Raw genomic sequence first — 17,446 nt, 5'->3', positions numbered from 1 at the left:
GGTAGCATCACAAGCTGCCGCACTGCCGTCTCTGAAGGAGCCTTTACACTTTTTGCAGTGACACAAAAGCAGATGGTTGAGGCTAAGTTATGGAAACACAGCAAATCGTCTGCTCAACACCGAGTTTGAAACTCTTAAACACACTTTTTTGCAAAGTTGAACAACAGCACTAAGTTACTGATCACTAGTACCCACAATGCACCTGTGAAAACACCTGTTCGAACACTTAGCAATGAGAGCTTGATTTCTATGGTGTGTGTGACAATGTAGAGAGCGTTAGAGGACTGTAATAACAGCCTTCTGTCTTTAGTTCACAGCCCAGTACTGTAATATGCTCATGGCGTCTAATACCAACACATATACCCAACAAACCTCCTCAAGGGATTTCTCTTATTAGTTTTTTGTTGTATATTTAGTAACACAAAATGTCATGCTTAAATATACAAATTAAGTGTTATATAATGGTTACTTTCAGTGAATTTAGGAGAAATATACAGCCAGAAATTGACAAATTAGTCAAAGAAACACCGTAATGTGTATTTAGTATTTTGTCTTCCCACTTAGCTGAAGAAAAAGCCACAGGATGGAAGGATCATTGTCTAAATCTTGAAAAAAATGCAGGAAAATAAACAATGTTTTTGCCTCAGCTGTAATTGTGTTAGATACTATTATGAAAACCTACATCTGATAATAGAATGTTATATTCTTCACGCCAGTGGGCACCTGGCATGTAGAGAGAGCGTGTTTGTGTGTTAAATGATGAGGAAGAAATAACATTTTTATGCGGGTTGATCAGTGAGGGACAGTGATTTTGAACAGTGATTGAGATGTTTGGTTTAAAGTTAGTCTTTAGTGTACAGGGTGTCAACTTAGACGGTCCTACTTTCAGAAATTGTGTTTCAGAAATTGGGAAAAAACACAAATAATACTGCAGATCAAATCAGAAAGGAAATTACAACAATAAAGTGCAACAATGAGAGTGTCGGATCATTTACACAGGACATGTCATCGAGACATAAAATGACATAAAAACATTGAAGATGATATTGGCTCTATGGGACTCGTGGGTGGAGGAATCTCGGTAGTGTGGGTACAACAGCTGTGTCTCATAAACCACAAGAGATGTGGAATCCTCAATATAACAAGAGTTTTAGTCCATAGGAGGGAACTTGGACTGAAGTGGCTCATTGATCGCAGACACATGGATCTGAAACTCCACATGTGATGGTTGATGGCCGCGAGGAATGTGTAAAATACAGAAGGTAATATACTGCCCTTAATTAGGTATCCGCTGATACTGTTTCTAACTGATATAACCGGTCGGGTTATTGTTTAATGCATGATGTGTTTCGCTGCTACGTACTCAGAAGGTAATTCTATCCCATGTTTAGGGGCAATAATGCTGTATATTTCCTTTTAAAAGTTTACATATAGTCCATGTTCAACAGCCTGTTGGAACGATCATGCAGCAAAAACTGATCAATGCTGATACAGCATGCTGATAAAAGAGTGACCATACAGTCTGAGCTTTGAAATCCTGTTTGAAGCAGATTAGAAAAAGATGAATATTGCTTGAAAACATCTCTGCTACTTGGAGGTGAAATAGACTGCAGTGTGTGTGTGTGTGTGTGTGTGTTAGTTGGACTGAATGGAGCTCAGGCAGATTCAAGTCCTAACTGGACTGGAAAGGGGGATGGTGGTTAGAGGAGGTCAGTTCTGAGCTGGTGGCTCCTAGTTTGTACAGAGGAGATTATTACAGTGTGTGCCTGTGTGCGGGTGTGTGTGTGTGTGTGCGTGTGTGTGTGTGTGTGTGTGTATGTGTGTGTATGCACGGTGAGTGATTGGGGCTGACAGCAGCCTCTGTATTGCTGGCTTGCCCACAGATTTAGCAGACCTGTTTTAGACGCTCTAATCTGGATTAACTGCAACAGTGTGTCGGTGGGGACGAGGACCGGAGCTCCCCCCCCTCCCTCTGCCCCTTCACCATCCCCCCCCCATTGCTCCCCATGCGTTACGTCTCTCTCTCTTCCATCAAGTTTTCTGCCTCAGTCGGTGCTGCGTTGTTGTCGAACACAACTGTGTTCCCTCTAAAACGTTGGCCTGCATCATCCTTAATGTGCCTCCCTTTGAGTCCGGCTTTACAGGGAGGGGGGGAGGGGGCAAGGATTAAAGCAGCTCAGTCTTCTTCCCTATTTGCTGCTGAGGCAGAACAAATAACTATTATGAAAACGGACAGGATAAAAGTAACATAGAATGCAAAGAAAGACACAGAAAAGATTTCACATATCAAATAAAATCCCACCTCAAGAACATGTTGGGTACTTGCAATGCATCATTATACTTGATTATTTCAACAAAACAGCAATTACATTTTTCTAAAGATGTTTCCGAAATTAAACTCGTCAGTTGTGATGAAATATATTTTGGGAACCAATAGAAAAGCAAACGTAAAAGTGTTGTTGAACAGTTCAACAGTTCAAAGACTGTAATAATGAGTTCCTTTTGGTCACAGTGTGTATCTCTGACTCATTCCTGATGCAGTACAGCAGCAACACTGTAGTCCAGAAAACACAGATTGGTACTGCAGGAATACCATGTTTCTATGTTCAAGAGTGTCCTTGTGTGAGTTTCCATTCGGTTCCGGCCAGCTGTTCGCCTCTGGATCCTCAGTCCGAGCTTCTCTCTCCGCCTTCTATTCTCCTCCAGACACTGTCTGTCATCTGCAGGTTTCTGATTTTTTGTTTCTTTTCTGCTTGATCCATCCGGAGAAACGCCATCCTTCCCCTCAGTGCGCTGTACTTCCCTCTGGGCTCCTTTCTGCGCTGCTCTGTCTTTCCTCCCTTTTATCTGGAGATAAGATACTTACTTTTCAGATAAAGCATATTATGATAAATCAAATGAGCTTTGTCGGTTTTGTACATCTGGGTGTGTGTGTGTGGTGGGGGGGGGGGGGGGGTTTGTGTGTTTGCAGCTGTTTCAGTGATACATAATCTGTCAATTATGTGTCAATGTATGAGCTGTGTATCGATCAGCAGGAGGAAGCAGGAAGGGGAACAATGCTCTGAGGCATTTTCATAAATTTGGTAATATTTCCAAAATAGAAATGTGTTAAAGATGCAGAACAGAAAAAAACACGTAAAAGAAAGAGAAAATAGTGGTGTGTGTGTTTGTGTTTGAGATGTAAATTCTGTTAGAAAACTAATGATATGTTTAATAATCCGAAAACAATGAAATAAAGCAAACTGAAAACAGTACAAACTAATTTGGTGTCATATGACATATATTGTTGCACTAATCTTATTATTATTATCATACATTATTCAAACTTTCTTTTGAGGGAGACACTAGCTATATAATGTACAATAGTTATCATCAGAAAACTTCCCCAGTTGATTCCTTAAATGAAGACAATCAACTGTTGTAGGTTCATTTTCGAAAATATGTATGTTTAAATAAGGAAATTACTTATTATCTTCGATTTATTTCAATAATGAATCTGAATACCGGATGTCATGTGACAAATCAAAGGTTTTTACAGTAGAGGAGTATATTACATCTCATCAGAAAATAGTGCCACAAAACTTAAACCAAAAAAGGTGTTTGTGTTGTTTAGCCTTTTTACACGGAGCCTGTTGCTTTCGTTGCCTCGTGCGTGTCTTTGCGAGCGCGTGCGTGCGTGCGTGGTGGGAGGGGTTTGCTGAAGCCACTTGCTCCCTCTAATTAGCAGCGCATGCCGGTGAGGAAACTCAGTGGAGCGACCTGAGCGCGGCGCAAAGGCATCCGGGGGCCACTTCACCTGTGGGATGGTTTAACGGCGCGGGACCCGAAGCGCGCACACTGTTCTAAAAGAAAACTCTCTCTGCTCCTAAGCTGACAGATCATTCAAGTGGAAAGTTAGAAAAAGCAAGAGAAGCAAGTTTGAGGTGTCCTTGGTGCACTCCGGCAGGTTGGGTTGGAGCCGCCGCGCTGACTTGGTGACCCGGCGCAGCGCGCGCTTTATGTGCTGCGTGTCCGACATCCACGTCAACGACAGGACTTAAACCCTGCTGCGAGGATGATGTCCTACATAAAGCAACCCCATTACACCATGAACGGGTTAAATTTGCCCGGCCCCGGAATGGATATGCTGCACACGACCATCGCTTATCCATGTAAGTATACACTTTTATTTGTAATTATTTTACTTCAAAGCATTTGTCTCATTCGCTGCTCTTGTGATTTCGAGTCTTATTCTTCCCAAAATGATGCGTAAAGACGCGCCTAACGAAAATAAATGGAACATTTGAATCATAATATATATCAGTCAATGTACCCTAAAGATATCATTGCTACACTTATTTAGCCAGTACAAAAATAAAATATGTAATGGCAACTTTTTGTTCCGAGTGATTGATGATTAAAAGTAACATTTGATGTTTAATTCATTCACAGTTATAGACTTATATGTTTGGTAGAGATCCGTTCGTTAATACGCAGACACAATGAGCCCATTGCACCTCTTGAAACGTAGATAATAATAATCTTCCTTCCTAAAATCTGTTATTTGAACGCTTATTCATTTCCCCCTCGAGGGTTCTCAAATGTTCTCAAGCTCCAAATAATATAAATTGACTAAATTCCAGTGATTTAATTTAATAATGCCTCACTTTATTTTTCTGAAACAAATGCACTTTTTTACTTGCCCTCAATGTGGAAAGTAGTGAAATGAATAAAATGCAACTTGTATGTGGAAAGGAAACCTCTTCAAAGCCTGTGTCTATTGGAATATACAGTTTTCTTCATATTTGTCATACAGACAAAACAAATAAGGATGATAAACCATTTCATAATGTTCTGAGATTTGGTGTTTGTATTTGTTGTCATCCTCACTCAGCTGAAAAAAACCCCAAACCAGAATAATCAGTTAAATGGCATGTTGCCTTTAAAAAAGAATGAAATGGGTCTGAGTAGTCCTCATAATTCAGGTCAGCCTTCCATATCGCTGCCAGAATAATAATCCCCGCTGTGCTTCTTGTGCGTGCAGCCACTCCCCGGAAGCAGCGCAGGGAGCGCACCACCTTCACCCGGACTCAGCTGGACATCCTGGAAGCGCTGTTCTCCAAGACGCGCTACCCGGACATCTTCATGAGGGAGGAGGTGGCCCTCAAGATCAACCTGCCCGAGTCCCGCGTGCAGGTACTGGAGAAGTAGACCTTCACCAAGATGGAGGCCATTGTGTGTTTGTGGCTGAACAGATGTGCATGTCCTGCATATGTCTTTGTGTCCCACTAGTTCTTTCTCACCTTCAGTAACCAGCTAACTCATCTTTTTATAATTGAGACACTTGGTTTTTCCGTCCTTACATCTCCCCCCCCCCCCCGACTTCAGGTTTGGTTTAAAAACCGTCGTGCCAAGTGCCGTCAGCAGCAGCAGCAGAGCAGTGGGCAGTCCAAGCCCCGCCCACCCAAAAAGAAGGCCTCTCCGCTGCAGGAACCCAGCGCCCCTGATCCAGTCTCTAACCCTCCTGGCTCCTACAGCCCCTCCTCGGGTCAGGCAGGACCCGGCCTGGTCCCGAGCTCCAGCACTGGAAACAGCGCTGTGTCCATCTGGAGCCCGGCCATCTCCCCCCTGCCCGACCCCCTGGCCTCCTCCTCGGCGCCCTGCATGCAGCGGCCCTCCCCTTACCCCATGAGCTACGGCCAGCCATCGGCCTACTCCCAAGGCTACGCCAGCACCACCTCCTACTTCACCGGCCTGGACTGCAGCGCCTACCTGTCCCCCATGCACTCGCAGCTGTCGGGCACCGTGGGCGCCCTGAGCCCCATCACCGTGCCCTCGATGGGGGGCTCTCTGAGCCAGTCCCCGGCCTCGCTATCCTCGCAGGGCTACAGCACGGCCTCCTCCCTGGGCTTCACCTCTGTCGACTGCCTGGACTACAAGGACCAGCAGGCCTGGAAACTGGGCTTCACCACAATGGACTGCCTGGATCACAAGGACCAAAACTCCTGGAAGTTCCAGGTCCTCTAGAGAGGGGGTGGGGGGGGTCGTTCATGGGCACCAACAAAGTCCCACGTGAGATAGTGTGACTTGTTATCTTTGATTTTATCTCTCTTTCTGTAAGATTTTTGTTTTGTTTTCTAATGGTCACCTGTGTAGGAATGCGTTTCTGTGACTGGCTCTGGAGGACCAGTGAGCGTCATCCATGCTGCCTGACTGCAAACCATCTGCTGCGTCTTCATTCCTCAATAAGGGAACACAAGCCTTTAAAGAGTTAGACCGAATGTACCGGAGGAAACACACTGAGCCATCGCTTCTTTCAACACATACACACTTTATTTTAAACTGGCATTGTCATAGAGTCAAAGTGGAGCTGCTGTGACGGGACGCAGCTCTGAAGTCCGTATAGGTCACCTCCTCCTTCAGGGTTTAATCATTCTAAGCTACTAATTGTTGATTTATGCTACATTTAAATGTCCTTTTGTTTGCGCTTAGAGCTTAGCATTCGTGTTGCGTGTTGTCGTGTTACCCGTCAGTGTTATCGTCCCAACCTGTTTGATGGAGAAAAAAAAAAAGCTTTGTGACATATTAAAGTGATCTATTCTTTACACTTTGTGCACTGACAATCATTCAGAATCTTTGAAGTGAATGTCACATGGTAGCCCGGACCCGGTGCTGTGGTCGGGTCTGGACCCGTCCTGGTCGTCAAGTGGCCTGCACTGGCTCTCACAGGTCCATCTTAGTTATTTTAGTTTATCGGATTCTGGGAGTGTCCCAATCCTCTTATCCTCCCTTCTGCAATGCCCTAAGTGAATTAGTTAGGATTATTGCCCTATCCCCCTCTGTCTCTCTCTTTGTCCCTCACCCATCTCACCCTCCTCAGTCTTCTCTTCCTCCCCCTTCTTTCCTTATTCTCTGACCAACACTTCCCTCTATCACCTCTATCTTCCTCCCCGGCCTGTTTACCTGCAGGCTGTCTTACATTTAGCTTCGGTCCTGGTTTATCTCACTGATCCCAACTGTAGTTTTCATGGATCGCTCCGGCCCCGAGACATGTCTCCATCAGATCAGTGCTTCTCCTCCTGAACCCCTGCCCTTCTCTCCCTTACTCCTCCGACAAGTTGCGAGTCGCCACATGACCCGATTAGTACTATGCAAGCTCAACTTTGACATCAAATATATGAAATATTTGATGGAGGTGTGTGTGGGTGAAAAGAGATAAGATACTGACCAAGACACCTTGCTTCCAGAACTCTGTCCATAACATTATTTGTCTTCTTTTTAGAGCTAAAAAGAAGTTTGTCACATGACAAACACATCACATTTAAGGATTTAAATGAATATAAATGATTTGAGAAACATGGGTGTAATATTGATAGAAATGAACCAATCTTGTTTTATTCATCTGATCCTCTGGTCAGCAGCCATGTGAAATGTCACATCATTTAGATCATAAATTCAAATCTACTGCACTCAGAGACATTTTGAAGCAATTTTCTGCACTCAATGCTGGCCTAATCCCACTCTGTGCTGGTTTAATCCCTCCACCCTTCCTCTCCCTGGTGTGATTGGTTAATCTCTACGTACGAGGACTCTGATTGGTTAACCTCTCTCACAGAGGGTGCAGCGCACTTGTAATCTTCCCCCACAGCACTGAGAGTTTCAGACAGACATTTGCGCTGTAATCCCGGGGAGGAGCAGATGTGGTGGGGGATGGGGGGCACCGAGCAGACCTTGAGGAAGGTTAATACCCGCAAAACAAAAACATGGCCCCCAGTCCGAGGAAGAAACCCTTGGTCTCCGATCTTTTACTTCAGTAAGAGTAGCAATACGACGTTATTAAGGTGCTCCTTAAAGGTTCTGCATGCATCGTACCCGGTATGAAGGATAATGCAATAGTGTCTTCAAACGTTAGCAGAGGGGAAGTATAATGTAACATAGATTAAAATGTAGAAATAGTGCTTGAGTAAAACGTACTTACATTCCATCACTCAAATTCACAAGCCCTGTTTCAACCAATATGCTTCAAACAGCTGACAGTCACTGTTACAGGGCAAGGATTTGATTCTAAAGGAACCAGAAGAAATCCAGCAGCTTTGATCAAACTGAGGAAGCGATAGAGAACTCCACAGCTTGGGGAACGGTAGAAGTGGCCCATGAAAGAACTCTTAGGTACTGCTGGCTACTGCTCACACTCTGCCTGTAATCCAGCACATTGTTGCTAATCGATAGATTATATTGCTATCTCCTTTTTGAGAATCTTAACCTGCGATAACTAACTGAGCCTCCAAATGGTCATTGTGTATGAAACGTGTCCACTGGAGGGCGTAGATTCACCAAAAGGCTTTATCAAGCATCGGCCCTTTTGCCTTCTTATAGCCATTGGTACTGTCACTTATTTATTACATTAGAAGGTCATCGCTGGAGAATTTCTGGCAGTTTGGTTCTCAACAATAATAACATTTGTAGTTACTTATATGAAACTATTGGCCAACTAGTAACATTCAGCAGTGACTTTACAGTGCACCTGGAAAGCAAATAAATCACAGCAACTAGCATCGGATTTGTTTTAACATCTATTTATTACCACCATAATATGAGAAATTTGGAAAATACAAAGATTGGCTTATTTATACGTCTGAAAATCTTGAGGAATAAGAAAAATATAAAAGAAAACAAATGAGGTTATATTGTGTATCACAAATTTGAGAAAAGGAGAAATTATAGGTTCAGATCTACAAAGAGCAAGAGATACAGACCCAGAGCATGCAGAGCATAACTTGCACTATTATGTCAATTCATACCGTGTGACAAGCCTATCTGTAGACACCAAGATAGAGAGACAGGAGCATCATGGGTGAAGACTCATCTACAGAGAACCCAATACAGGGGGCGGGGACACATTGCCCCCATGTGGCTGCCATTAGAATAGAAGTTGCCTTTGAAAATAGAGAAGCCCTTCATGATTTTCTGTAGATCAGATTACTGCAAAACATTTTAAAAAGATAGCCATGTTGGCAATATTCATTGTTTTTTCTATCTTAATTTTATGATTTTGGAAGTGGTAAAGAGAAGGGATGCTTATCTATGAATTATATGCATACAAAAAATAAACACCATATCCACAATGAATATTCTTAAGCAACCAAAAAAGTACAAGTGGTTTGAAAGATCAGAGCTCACACATGCACACAAACAGAACGCCATCCTTTCCCAGTGCGGGTTACAGAGGGCAAGAGGCGGTTTGGCTACAGGGTGAGTTGGGGCTTGGAGGGAGGGGGGCAGGGCGGCAGTGAGGCGGAGGCCTCAGGACTAGCTTTAATAGCACCCTGCTGTGGAAGTTGCAGCTCCCCTTAAGCAGACTAGCCCCTCGGCCACCACAGCTGGCCTCCCACCCAGGATCAACTGGACTCCTACAAACTCAGTGACTCATGCACAAGTTGTGTGTGTGCATATGTGCTTCCGAACTGAAAAACGTCTTACATGCACAAAAAGGTACCTTAAGAAAACATTTGGTGAAGACAAAAAAAGACCAGTCTGGAGACCAGACGTCAACATATTTCTATCTCTTCAGAATCAGGATTACTCTAAAGTCTACTGACAAGCTGGGCAGGCGGGAGGAGAGGCTGATTGGGATAGGTGTTGAATAAAGGAGGGAGAGGGGGGGACAGGTTAAGAAAAAACAGGACAGAGGTGAAACATTGGGGAGGGCCTTCTAAGCGCGCTCCCCACGAATGCGGCGTGCCAGCTGGATGTCTTTGGGCATGATGGTGACTCGCTTGGCATGGATGGCACACAGGTTGGTGTCCTCAAACAGACCCACCAGGTACGCCTCACTCGCCTCCTACGGCCACGGGGGGGTTCAAACATATTAGCAGGGGAATAGTGCAAACTTTACACATTAAACTGTTGCAGCGTTATATATAATATATATATGCACACACACCTGCAGGGCTCCAATGGCGGCGCTCTGGAAACGCAGGTCAGTCTTGAAGTCCTGAGCAATCTCCCTCACCAGGCGCTGGAAAGGAAGCTTGCGGATCAGCAGCTCGGTGGACTTCTGGTACCGACGGATCTCTCTCAGAGCCACGGTGCCGGGCCTGAAACACACAAGAAAGCGAGCAGGTTAATTTAGCCTTATACAAGCAAAACGGGATTTATCCTCTATGCACCAAAAATGTTGTTAGTGTTTGATCAGTACAGTTAAACTCCTGGTTAATATTGTGATTGTCAATGTAACATCGAGCTGTAATGCTGCCAATGTACAAAATGTGGAACCTTTTATTCTAGAAAATCAATTTATAAAACTATTTACCTGGATTTAAGATGTTAAGTTAAAAATGTCATGATTTATAGAAAACAGACTACATCTTTCTTCTCCTCCTTCATCCTTTCCATCTCATCTTGATGAAGATGGCCTCAATTACAGATTTGGCTGCAGAAAGGGAGGCTTTACCTGTAACGATGGGGCTTCTTGACCCCTCCAGTAGAGGGGGCACTCTTGCGGGCAGCCTTGGTGGCCAGCTGCTTACGAGGAGCCTTTCCTCCAGTGGACTTACGGGCGGTCTGCTTGGTACGAGCCATTGCGACAAAGTATCACCTGTAGGAGAATACCAAAACATACCAGGTTGATCATTGTTGCTCATTCTATACTTCTACACACAGCATCAGTTACAAAGTCGATGCACAGACGTGATGAGACTGGAGCGAGGCCAAGTCGAAAGTTAAACTATTTCAACTTTGGCGACGGAGTAGCAGGATGCTGCGTTCACACCAAACACGCCGCAGGACTCATGGAATCCTTCCTGAACGCATCATTCGCTGTAGAGTTGACGCAGAGGGGGCGTCACGTGTCACCCTGAAACGCGACAACTTCCACAATCCGTTTCCTCCGCATCAACCATAACAACCATGTAGTTATTGTTGAACTTCTACTCACGTCCGACCACCAAACGGCGTCATGTTTTGGTACAAAATAGGACCCGTAGGCGCACACAGCTCGGTGAATGTCACCAACTTCTACGGTGTCTGGAGGACTGCAGCTTCCAGCGTTAGCCCGTTTGAACTGTCCCGTTACAAAACATTGTGTAGTGCTTAAGCAGATCCAAACGGACCTTTTAAGAGCCACACAAACATGTCATTATTGAGCAAAGGTCTAGCAATATTACTTTGAGTAGCACCATGTCCTTACACAATACACTATAATGTACTGTATTCAGTGAAGTCATGGTTCGAGGATGTATCGTACAGCGCTGGCAATAATAGCCCAATATTGAAATCAATCAGTAATTTGCTTTAACTCAAATAATAAAAATTAAACATGAACATTTTAGTGATGCATTCATTTGGGGAATTGTATTAGCTGTTATCACCAAGCCCCCAAATATCTGCTAAAGACTCCATGTAAAATGGTATTCTCTGCAGGGCTCAGTGCCTTTGATTGGCGATCAATGAGCCGCACAGAAACGTATCATCCCGAGCCCAACACACACCTTTGGCTCCAGACCACACTGCTAAACGGGTCGATTCTGAAATCCACCATGTCACATTTTAGGACCAATAGCGTTTCAGTCTGCTGGGTTTTAGGGCGGGACGAGCCGTCTAAACCCCGCCTCATTCCGCAAGATTATGGCCGCAGACCTAATTGAACCTACCAATACACAGGCCGTGAGCGAGACGTAAACTTTGATATTTACCCTCAAAATTAAACAGCGCGTGCACACGAGACTACCAACAAACCGTAGAAGACAAGTGCAGCTATCAAATAAGCCTCCAGGAGGAGGAAACGATGGCGTATTGAAGCGACAGTGAAGTAGAAACACACACAAAGTGGAGCAGCTATTCCTGCGGGGGAAGTACTGAGCCGTTTTTCTCGCGTTGGCTTCGGGGTAGCAGCTTTTTCTCCTCTACCGCGTCGAAATAACACAACATCACAGCACAAAAACAACTTTAACGGTGTCATTTTCTTTACAAAAAGGCGAATACTGTTCTATGATTTTAAAAGTAGGACAGAAATGTGACCTACCGCGGCTTAATTTAGCGCCTTTTTCTTCGAGAGGGTCCAAGTGAGTAGCGCTAGTGTGGCGGTGTCAGATATTTACCATCTCTCACACAATGGGAGCGCAGCGAGAGGAGCAAAATGGCGGCGTGTCAATCATCCGACTCCCAGAATGCAACTGCAGCCGTTTGTAAACATTGGAGCCAGACGAACCTTTTGTCCCAAACGTTAGAAAACACCATGGTACCAAAACAGCTCGATGTGCTAGTATTTAGGCATGTAGGGTTATAAATGTAAGAACAACATTTTAAGTAATTTTAATAAATGTCTGCTTATTGTACTTTTTTCAAATCCAATTCTGAACTACTTTACTCATACTAAGAGTATGATATGGAAGTAAATCTGTGCCATCGGGGGTTGAAATAAAAAGTTGATTGAATTTCTAGCACTGAATATTTATGCATTGAAATTATGTACCTGAATGTTTTTCAACATTAAAACACCGCAAAAAAATTCAACCTAAAAAAAAAAAATGTTGAAATATTCGAAATGGAGGCTACAATATTCAACCGCAAAAAATTCAACCTTGGCACACCAATATGCGGAGGCTACAATATTCAACCCAAATAAATTCAACCTTGGCACAGCAACATCCGGGACACTAAGGAGGAGCAATCGATTCTAGATTCAAGATCAGTAGCGTGCGTCAAGCTGAAGGAGCGAGCACCCAAAACACCTTCGGCTTCGGATTGTATCCATGTCCAATAATAACGGGGCTTTAACTCTTCTTCATGCCATCAGTGTGGCAACGTATGAAGAAATACATAAAAGAACATATAATGTTCACCCTAAACCAAAACGTTTGCTTGCCACTGACGATATACAACTCTATTAAAATATACAAATCAACTGAAATCGATCAAGCTCGGTTGGCCGAGTGGGTAGCACAGCCGCTCTGTGGCACTACGTTATTTTGCGCGACACGGTTCGAATCCCGGTTGTGGCGGACTTTTAATAAATGTTCTTTTATGTATTTCTTCATACGTGGCAGTGACGTAGTGCTCACTTATACAATCGTAATCGCTGCAATGGATATGGGATGCATTTTTGAACATTTTCAGAACAATATGTTTGCAAATGTGTGACGACTCAAGTGACGGAGGCAGACAACACCTGCCTGCCGGGGGGAAACAAACACGCACCCGTAGCCAAACCAGTAGGTTCAAAAACCAGTAGGCACGTAACACCGGGGGAAAACAAACACGCACCCGTAGCCAAACCAGTAGTTCAAAAACCAGTAGGCACGTAACACCGTCACTGAAAAATGGGTTCTCGTTTCAGACTTTACGAGCAAATACAGGATCCCTTTGAGATAAATTCTAAAGCCTCGCATTAAGACGTACATCCCTTTATGTAAGACTCTGAGCTACTTGCAGGTCGCTGTGTTGTGCCAGATCCTTAATAAAGTTTAACCATGGTCATGAAGACTCATTTAACGTTACGTGGACTTTGAATGTCGCTTAATACCCAACTGAGATCGGCTTGTGCCGCTGTGAAAAAGGATCCTTCCACCGACGCTACTGCGGTTATTCCTGCATGTCCTGTCGGGTTTATGCGTCTGCACGCTCCGCTAAAGCCGCTGCCCCCCCCCCCCACTACGATACAGCGGCTCATCTGCCTCTTCAAGCGCGTTCCTGGTTTTCAAAACTCCGCCAATCACTCCTAACAGCTTGTCCAAGGATCTCAGCATCATTAAATGAATTCAAAACTAGAAGAAGAGGCGTATTGTGAGCGGCTGTACGCTCTCGTTTAACTTCCGCTTAGTTCATGTCCAACACAGTCTGTTAATGTACAAATGTCAGCTGTCTATTACGGAATCTTACAGACACAAACCACACTGATGACATGAAGAAGAGTTAAAGCCCCGTTATTATTGGACATGGATACAATCCGAAGCCGAAGGTGTTTTGGGTGCTCGCTCCTTCAGCTTGACGCACGCTACTGATCTTGAATCTAGAATCGATTGCTCTACCTTAGTGTCCCGGATGTTGCTGTGCCAAGGTTGAATTTATTTGGGTTGAATATTGTAGCCTCCGCATATTGGTGTGCCAAGGTTGAATTTTTTGCGGTTGAATATTGTAGCCTCCATTTCGAATATTTCAACATTTTTTTTTTTTAGGTTGAATTTTTTTGCGGTGTTTTAATGTTGAAAAACATTCAGGTACATAATTTCAATGCATAAATATTCAGTGCTAGAAATTCAATCAACTTTTTATTTCAACCCCCGATGGCACAGATTTACTTCCATAGTATGAGTTATTGCTACTTTTTCCTTTGAATACTTTTTACACCAATGAATCAAACAGCAAACATTTTTGGGGTAGTCAATACAGAATAAAGTAAAGTAAGAGGGTTAAGTAGAATCAGCGCAGATTACAGATCACGAGTAGATGAAGACACTTGAATGGTATACTATTTGTAAAAAGGAAACATACTGGTTGTTGTGAGAAGTCTGAAGAAAAGGAGATGTCCTGATTTTATGGAGTATGGAGAGGAAAGAAGGGCCATTATTGCAGGACTCCAGTAGCCAGGATGAGGAGAGGGCAGGATTAAATATGTGATATACCCTAATCCCTGCGTCCAATTCATGTGTGCTATTAGGGTAAACACAGGTGTAATTGATAGAAATAAATCATGGTACTGTTCTGTTATTTAGGTCGCAGTTATTCCTATTAACAGCTAAATGTAACAGGGCCGGTGTTATTAATCCCACCCGTGTTTACACTGCAGTGTCATGTAGAATGGCTGCTGTGAGAGAGTACAAATGATGTTTAGGTTTTTGAAAGCAACCATAATGTTTATCCAGTAGGGGGCAGTAATGCCAACCTAGGATGAACAAAGTGATGTGAAAGGAAAGAGGCTGAAGCAAAGTACAGGAGGAGCTGGAGCATCGGTCCCAGCTAGTACATATACCATCAAATGCCTTTACAATCATTGAATATTAAACCATGGAAATTCAATAACGTCATATTTCAGTGTGCCATAAAATTGTAGTCAAAGGATAGGCTTAAAAATAATTAATGTTACACAGGGGGATAAATAAGTATGCCATATAGAAGTGTCGTAAATTATAAAGTTTATTTTACCATGTAAAAACTATTGTTAACATGCCATGATAAGATAATTATGTATATAGATAAAAAAAAGTAATTATTAGTATAATATAAAGTATTGGAAGAATGTCGGAAAAATATTCTAGTATTGCAGTACAATTGTAGTACAAATTTAAACAATTTAAAAGTGTGATATGCCATAAAATATGAATAATGTATTGATATTGATATACTCCCATAAAGAAGCATAATGAATATATATAAATATATATTCTTACTTACTAATATTTGACTTTTTTCAGCATGATATACTCATATTTTAGTATTGTACATTGACCTTTTTTAGTTAGGTAAAGTAAATCTTTTCTTGATATATATATAGCCTGACTTTTACCAACTTGAGATAATGGAACATTTGGCTCTTTTGTAACACTGAGACACTTAACTTTTTAAAAACGTTTTACACTTGACATACAATTCTGTGACAGCGTATTTTTATATACTTTAACTTTCCTTGACACACTACACTTGCTTTTTAGACATTCTATATTATAGCTTTTTAATGATCAATTTTGACAAAGTATATAGGATATTTGTAACACTATTATATACTATGTCGTTTCAGGCATACTCAAACTTTTTATGATTTATTTTAGTTCACATCTACAGACCTTGTTTATACACAGAAATATGTTTTCCAATGGGATTGACTAATCTTATAAAGTTTCCCTGTGTAGTTTTTTAATACAGAAAAGTCCTTACTATGTGGATCCTTAACTGGTACAAATGTTTTCAATGCATTTCCTGGTTTATATCCCTATTGCAGTTTTTTCTGCTACACAAAAGGGAACCTTTTGTGCTGTTAAGTTCTAGGAAAGCAGCATATCAGTTTACTGCAACTGTCATAAATGATGTAATTAAAAAAATTAAAGAACTTTTGCTTCAGACAATTTTTAAATGAATATACCGGAGATAAACCTCGACACACATCCATAATGTACCATCAATGTAAGATTAATGCCAACCAGCCATGTTGTGTGCTTACTAAACAGCAGAGATGAATTGGTAAATATCACGCAACATATTGTAAGACAATGCTTGCAGCTATTCCTGAAAAGTTTTATTTATTTCATATCTAACTGGAGATACCTGTAGTTGAGACTAGTGTTTTCACATTCAAGTACACAGTGCCTTACTTAAGTTCCCCATCTGAAATGGTAGAGGCTTTAAATAAGGCAAGAGGAGAAAAACCTGCAAGTGATATAGAAACCAATCAGTTAAGAGTACAACCTGGATTTGAAACTTGTATTTCCTACATCCATACATGGAAATAAAATGGCCAAGTATCTACACAACAACAATTCCTTCTCTTAGAACTACAGAGGCCACTGATGCAAACTTAAATAACCAAACCCAGTTAACTGTGGAGAATTATCAAGGGCGATCTGAAATAAAGACTTCACAATGTGCATTGTGATGAAAATGGTAAAAACAAGTAAATGTGGTCCGATGGAACAAAACGTAAGGCTCCTCACCAAGAGATTCTTTCTCCTCCACAAAGCAGCATGTTCTTCACCATATAGAGGACATTGTTTTCAGCTTTATTCAGTTAGTCCAGTTCATGAAAGTACCGTAATGGGGAAAAAGGAAATAAAAATATAACCTCTTATACATCTAAAAAGGTACAACAGGCATTCATCTAGCCCCCCCCTCTTTAATGCCTTATGTGCAACAACTGCGCCGAGTTGCTTGGTCCGTCTTCGGATGAAGATCAGTAGAAGTACCAAAACATTCCATTGGGAGTCATTGAAATCGGTTTATAGCAAAGTTACATAAAAAAATTGCACAGTCACACAGAAAACAAGACATTGATAAACCACCAATAACCGAGAATAACCAATCGTAGCTCCTGTTCAAAATCTCCCACCCAGCCGGACCCTGGAGAGACTTGCTGTGTACACATGAGCAGAGGGAGGCTGCAGGGACCAACGTGTGCATCCTCCCCCGGAACTTGTGCTGTAACATCCAGAAGGAACGCCATGGACCCCAATGCTCTGTAAAATAGGCTGCATGCATTTCTAAAATGCAATTTGTAACCCTGGTTGATGCTCACACCCAACGCCACACCTACAAATTTAAATAAAACCCCCCCAACTAAATCCCTTTTTTTGTAGTGATTCTATTCATATATATATATATATATATATATATATTTTACATTTTTGCGATCTGTTAAAAGTACCATATCTTTCATAGCATATACATTTATGACTACTGTCTCAATCAATCATAACAATATGACCAGTTGTACAGTATATTCATGTACATTCAGGAATTCCAGTATAAAGTCTTTTCTTCA

General features: G+C 42.3%; 2 protein-coding genes across 2 annotated transcripts; one reads left to right on the top strand and one right to left on the bottom strand.

Moving 5' to 3' along the window:
* Positions 1-3,763: 3,763 nt before the first annotated feature.
* LOC119215437 (homeobox protein otx5-like) lies at positions 3,764-6,609 on the top strand. Its single transcript, XM_037467614.2, has 3 exons — positions 3,764-4,151; positions 5,024-5,175; positions 5,368-6,609. The coding sequence occupies exons 1-3, from the start codon at positions 4,055-4,057 to the stop codon at positions 6,004-6,006; spliced, it is 888 nt and encodes a 295-aa protein (XP_037323511.2). The 5' UTR covers positions 3,764-4,054; the 3' UTR covers positions 6,007-6,609.
* A 1,925-nt stretch (positions 6,610-8,534) lies between these two features.
* h3f3c (H3 histone, family 3C) lies at positions 8,535-12,152 on the bottom strand. The gene is made up of 4 exons (XM_037468332.2): positions 12,002-12,152; positions 10,433-10,576; positions 9,923-10,076; positions 8,535-9,820 (listed from the first exon to the last, which is right to left on the bottom strand). The coding sequence occupies exons 2-4, from the start codon at positions 10,558-10,560 to the stop codon at positions 9,692-9,694; spliced, it is 411 nt and encodes a 136-aa protein (XP_037324229.1). The 5' UTR covers positions 10,561-10,576; positions 12,002-12,152; the 3' UTR covers positions 8,535-9,691.
* Positions 12,153-17,446: the final 5,294 nt, after the last annotated feature.

Source organism: Pungitius pungitius, chromosome 16 (assembly GCF_949316345.1).
Source record: "Pungitius pungitius chromosome 16, fPunPun2.1, whole genome shotgun sequence".
Taxonomy (NCBI): domain Eukaryota; kingdom Metazoa; phylum Chordata; class Actinopteri; order Perciformes; family Gasterosteidae; genus Pungitius; species Pungitius pungitius.
The sequence above is the reverse complement of the archived record's forward strand: the minus strand, read 5'-3'. Positions and strand labels throughout refer to the sequence as shown.

Bases quoted from the DNA above. Each gene is read 5' to 3' on its own strand.
- h3f3c (XM_037468332.2), bottom strand. From the start codon at position 10,560: ATGGCTCGTACCAAGCAGACCGCCCGTAAGTCCACTGGAGGAAAGGCT. The intron at 10,077-10,432 runs GTAAAGCCTCCC...TGTGTGTTTCAG, and splicing joins AAGAAGCCCCATCGTTACAG to GCCCGGCACCGTGGCTCTGA. The intron at 9,821-9,922 runs GTGTGTGTGCAT...CCGTGGCCGTAG, and splicing joins CCGCCATTGGAGCCCTGCAG to GAGGCGAGTGAGGCGTACCT.
- LOC119215437 (XM_037467614.2), top strand. From the start codon at position 4,055: ATGATGTCCTACATAAAGCAACCCCATTACACCATGAACGGGTTAAAT. The intron at 4,152-5,023 runs GTAAGTATACAC...TTGTGCGTGCAG, and splicing joins CACGACCATCGCTTATCCAT to CCACTCCCCGGAAGCAGCGC. The intron at 5,176-5,367 runs GTACTGGAGAAG...CCCCGACTTCAG, and splicing joins TGCCCGAGTCCCGCGTGCAG to GTTTGGTTTAAAAACCGTCG.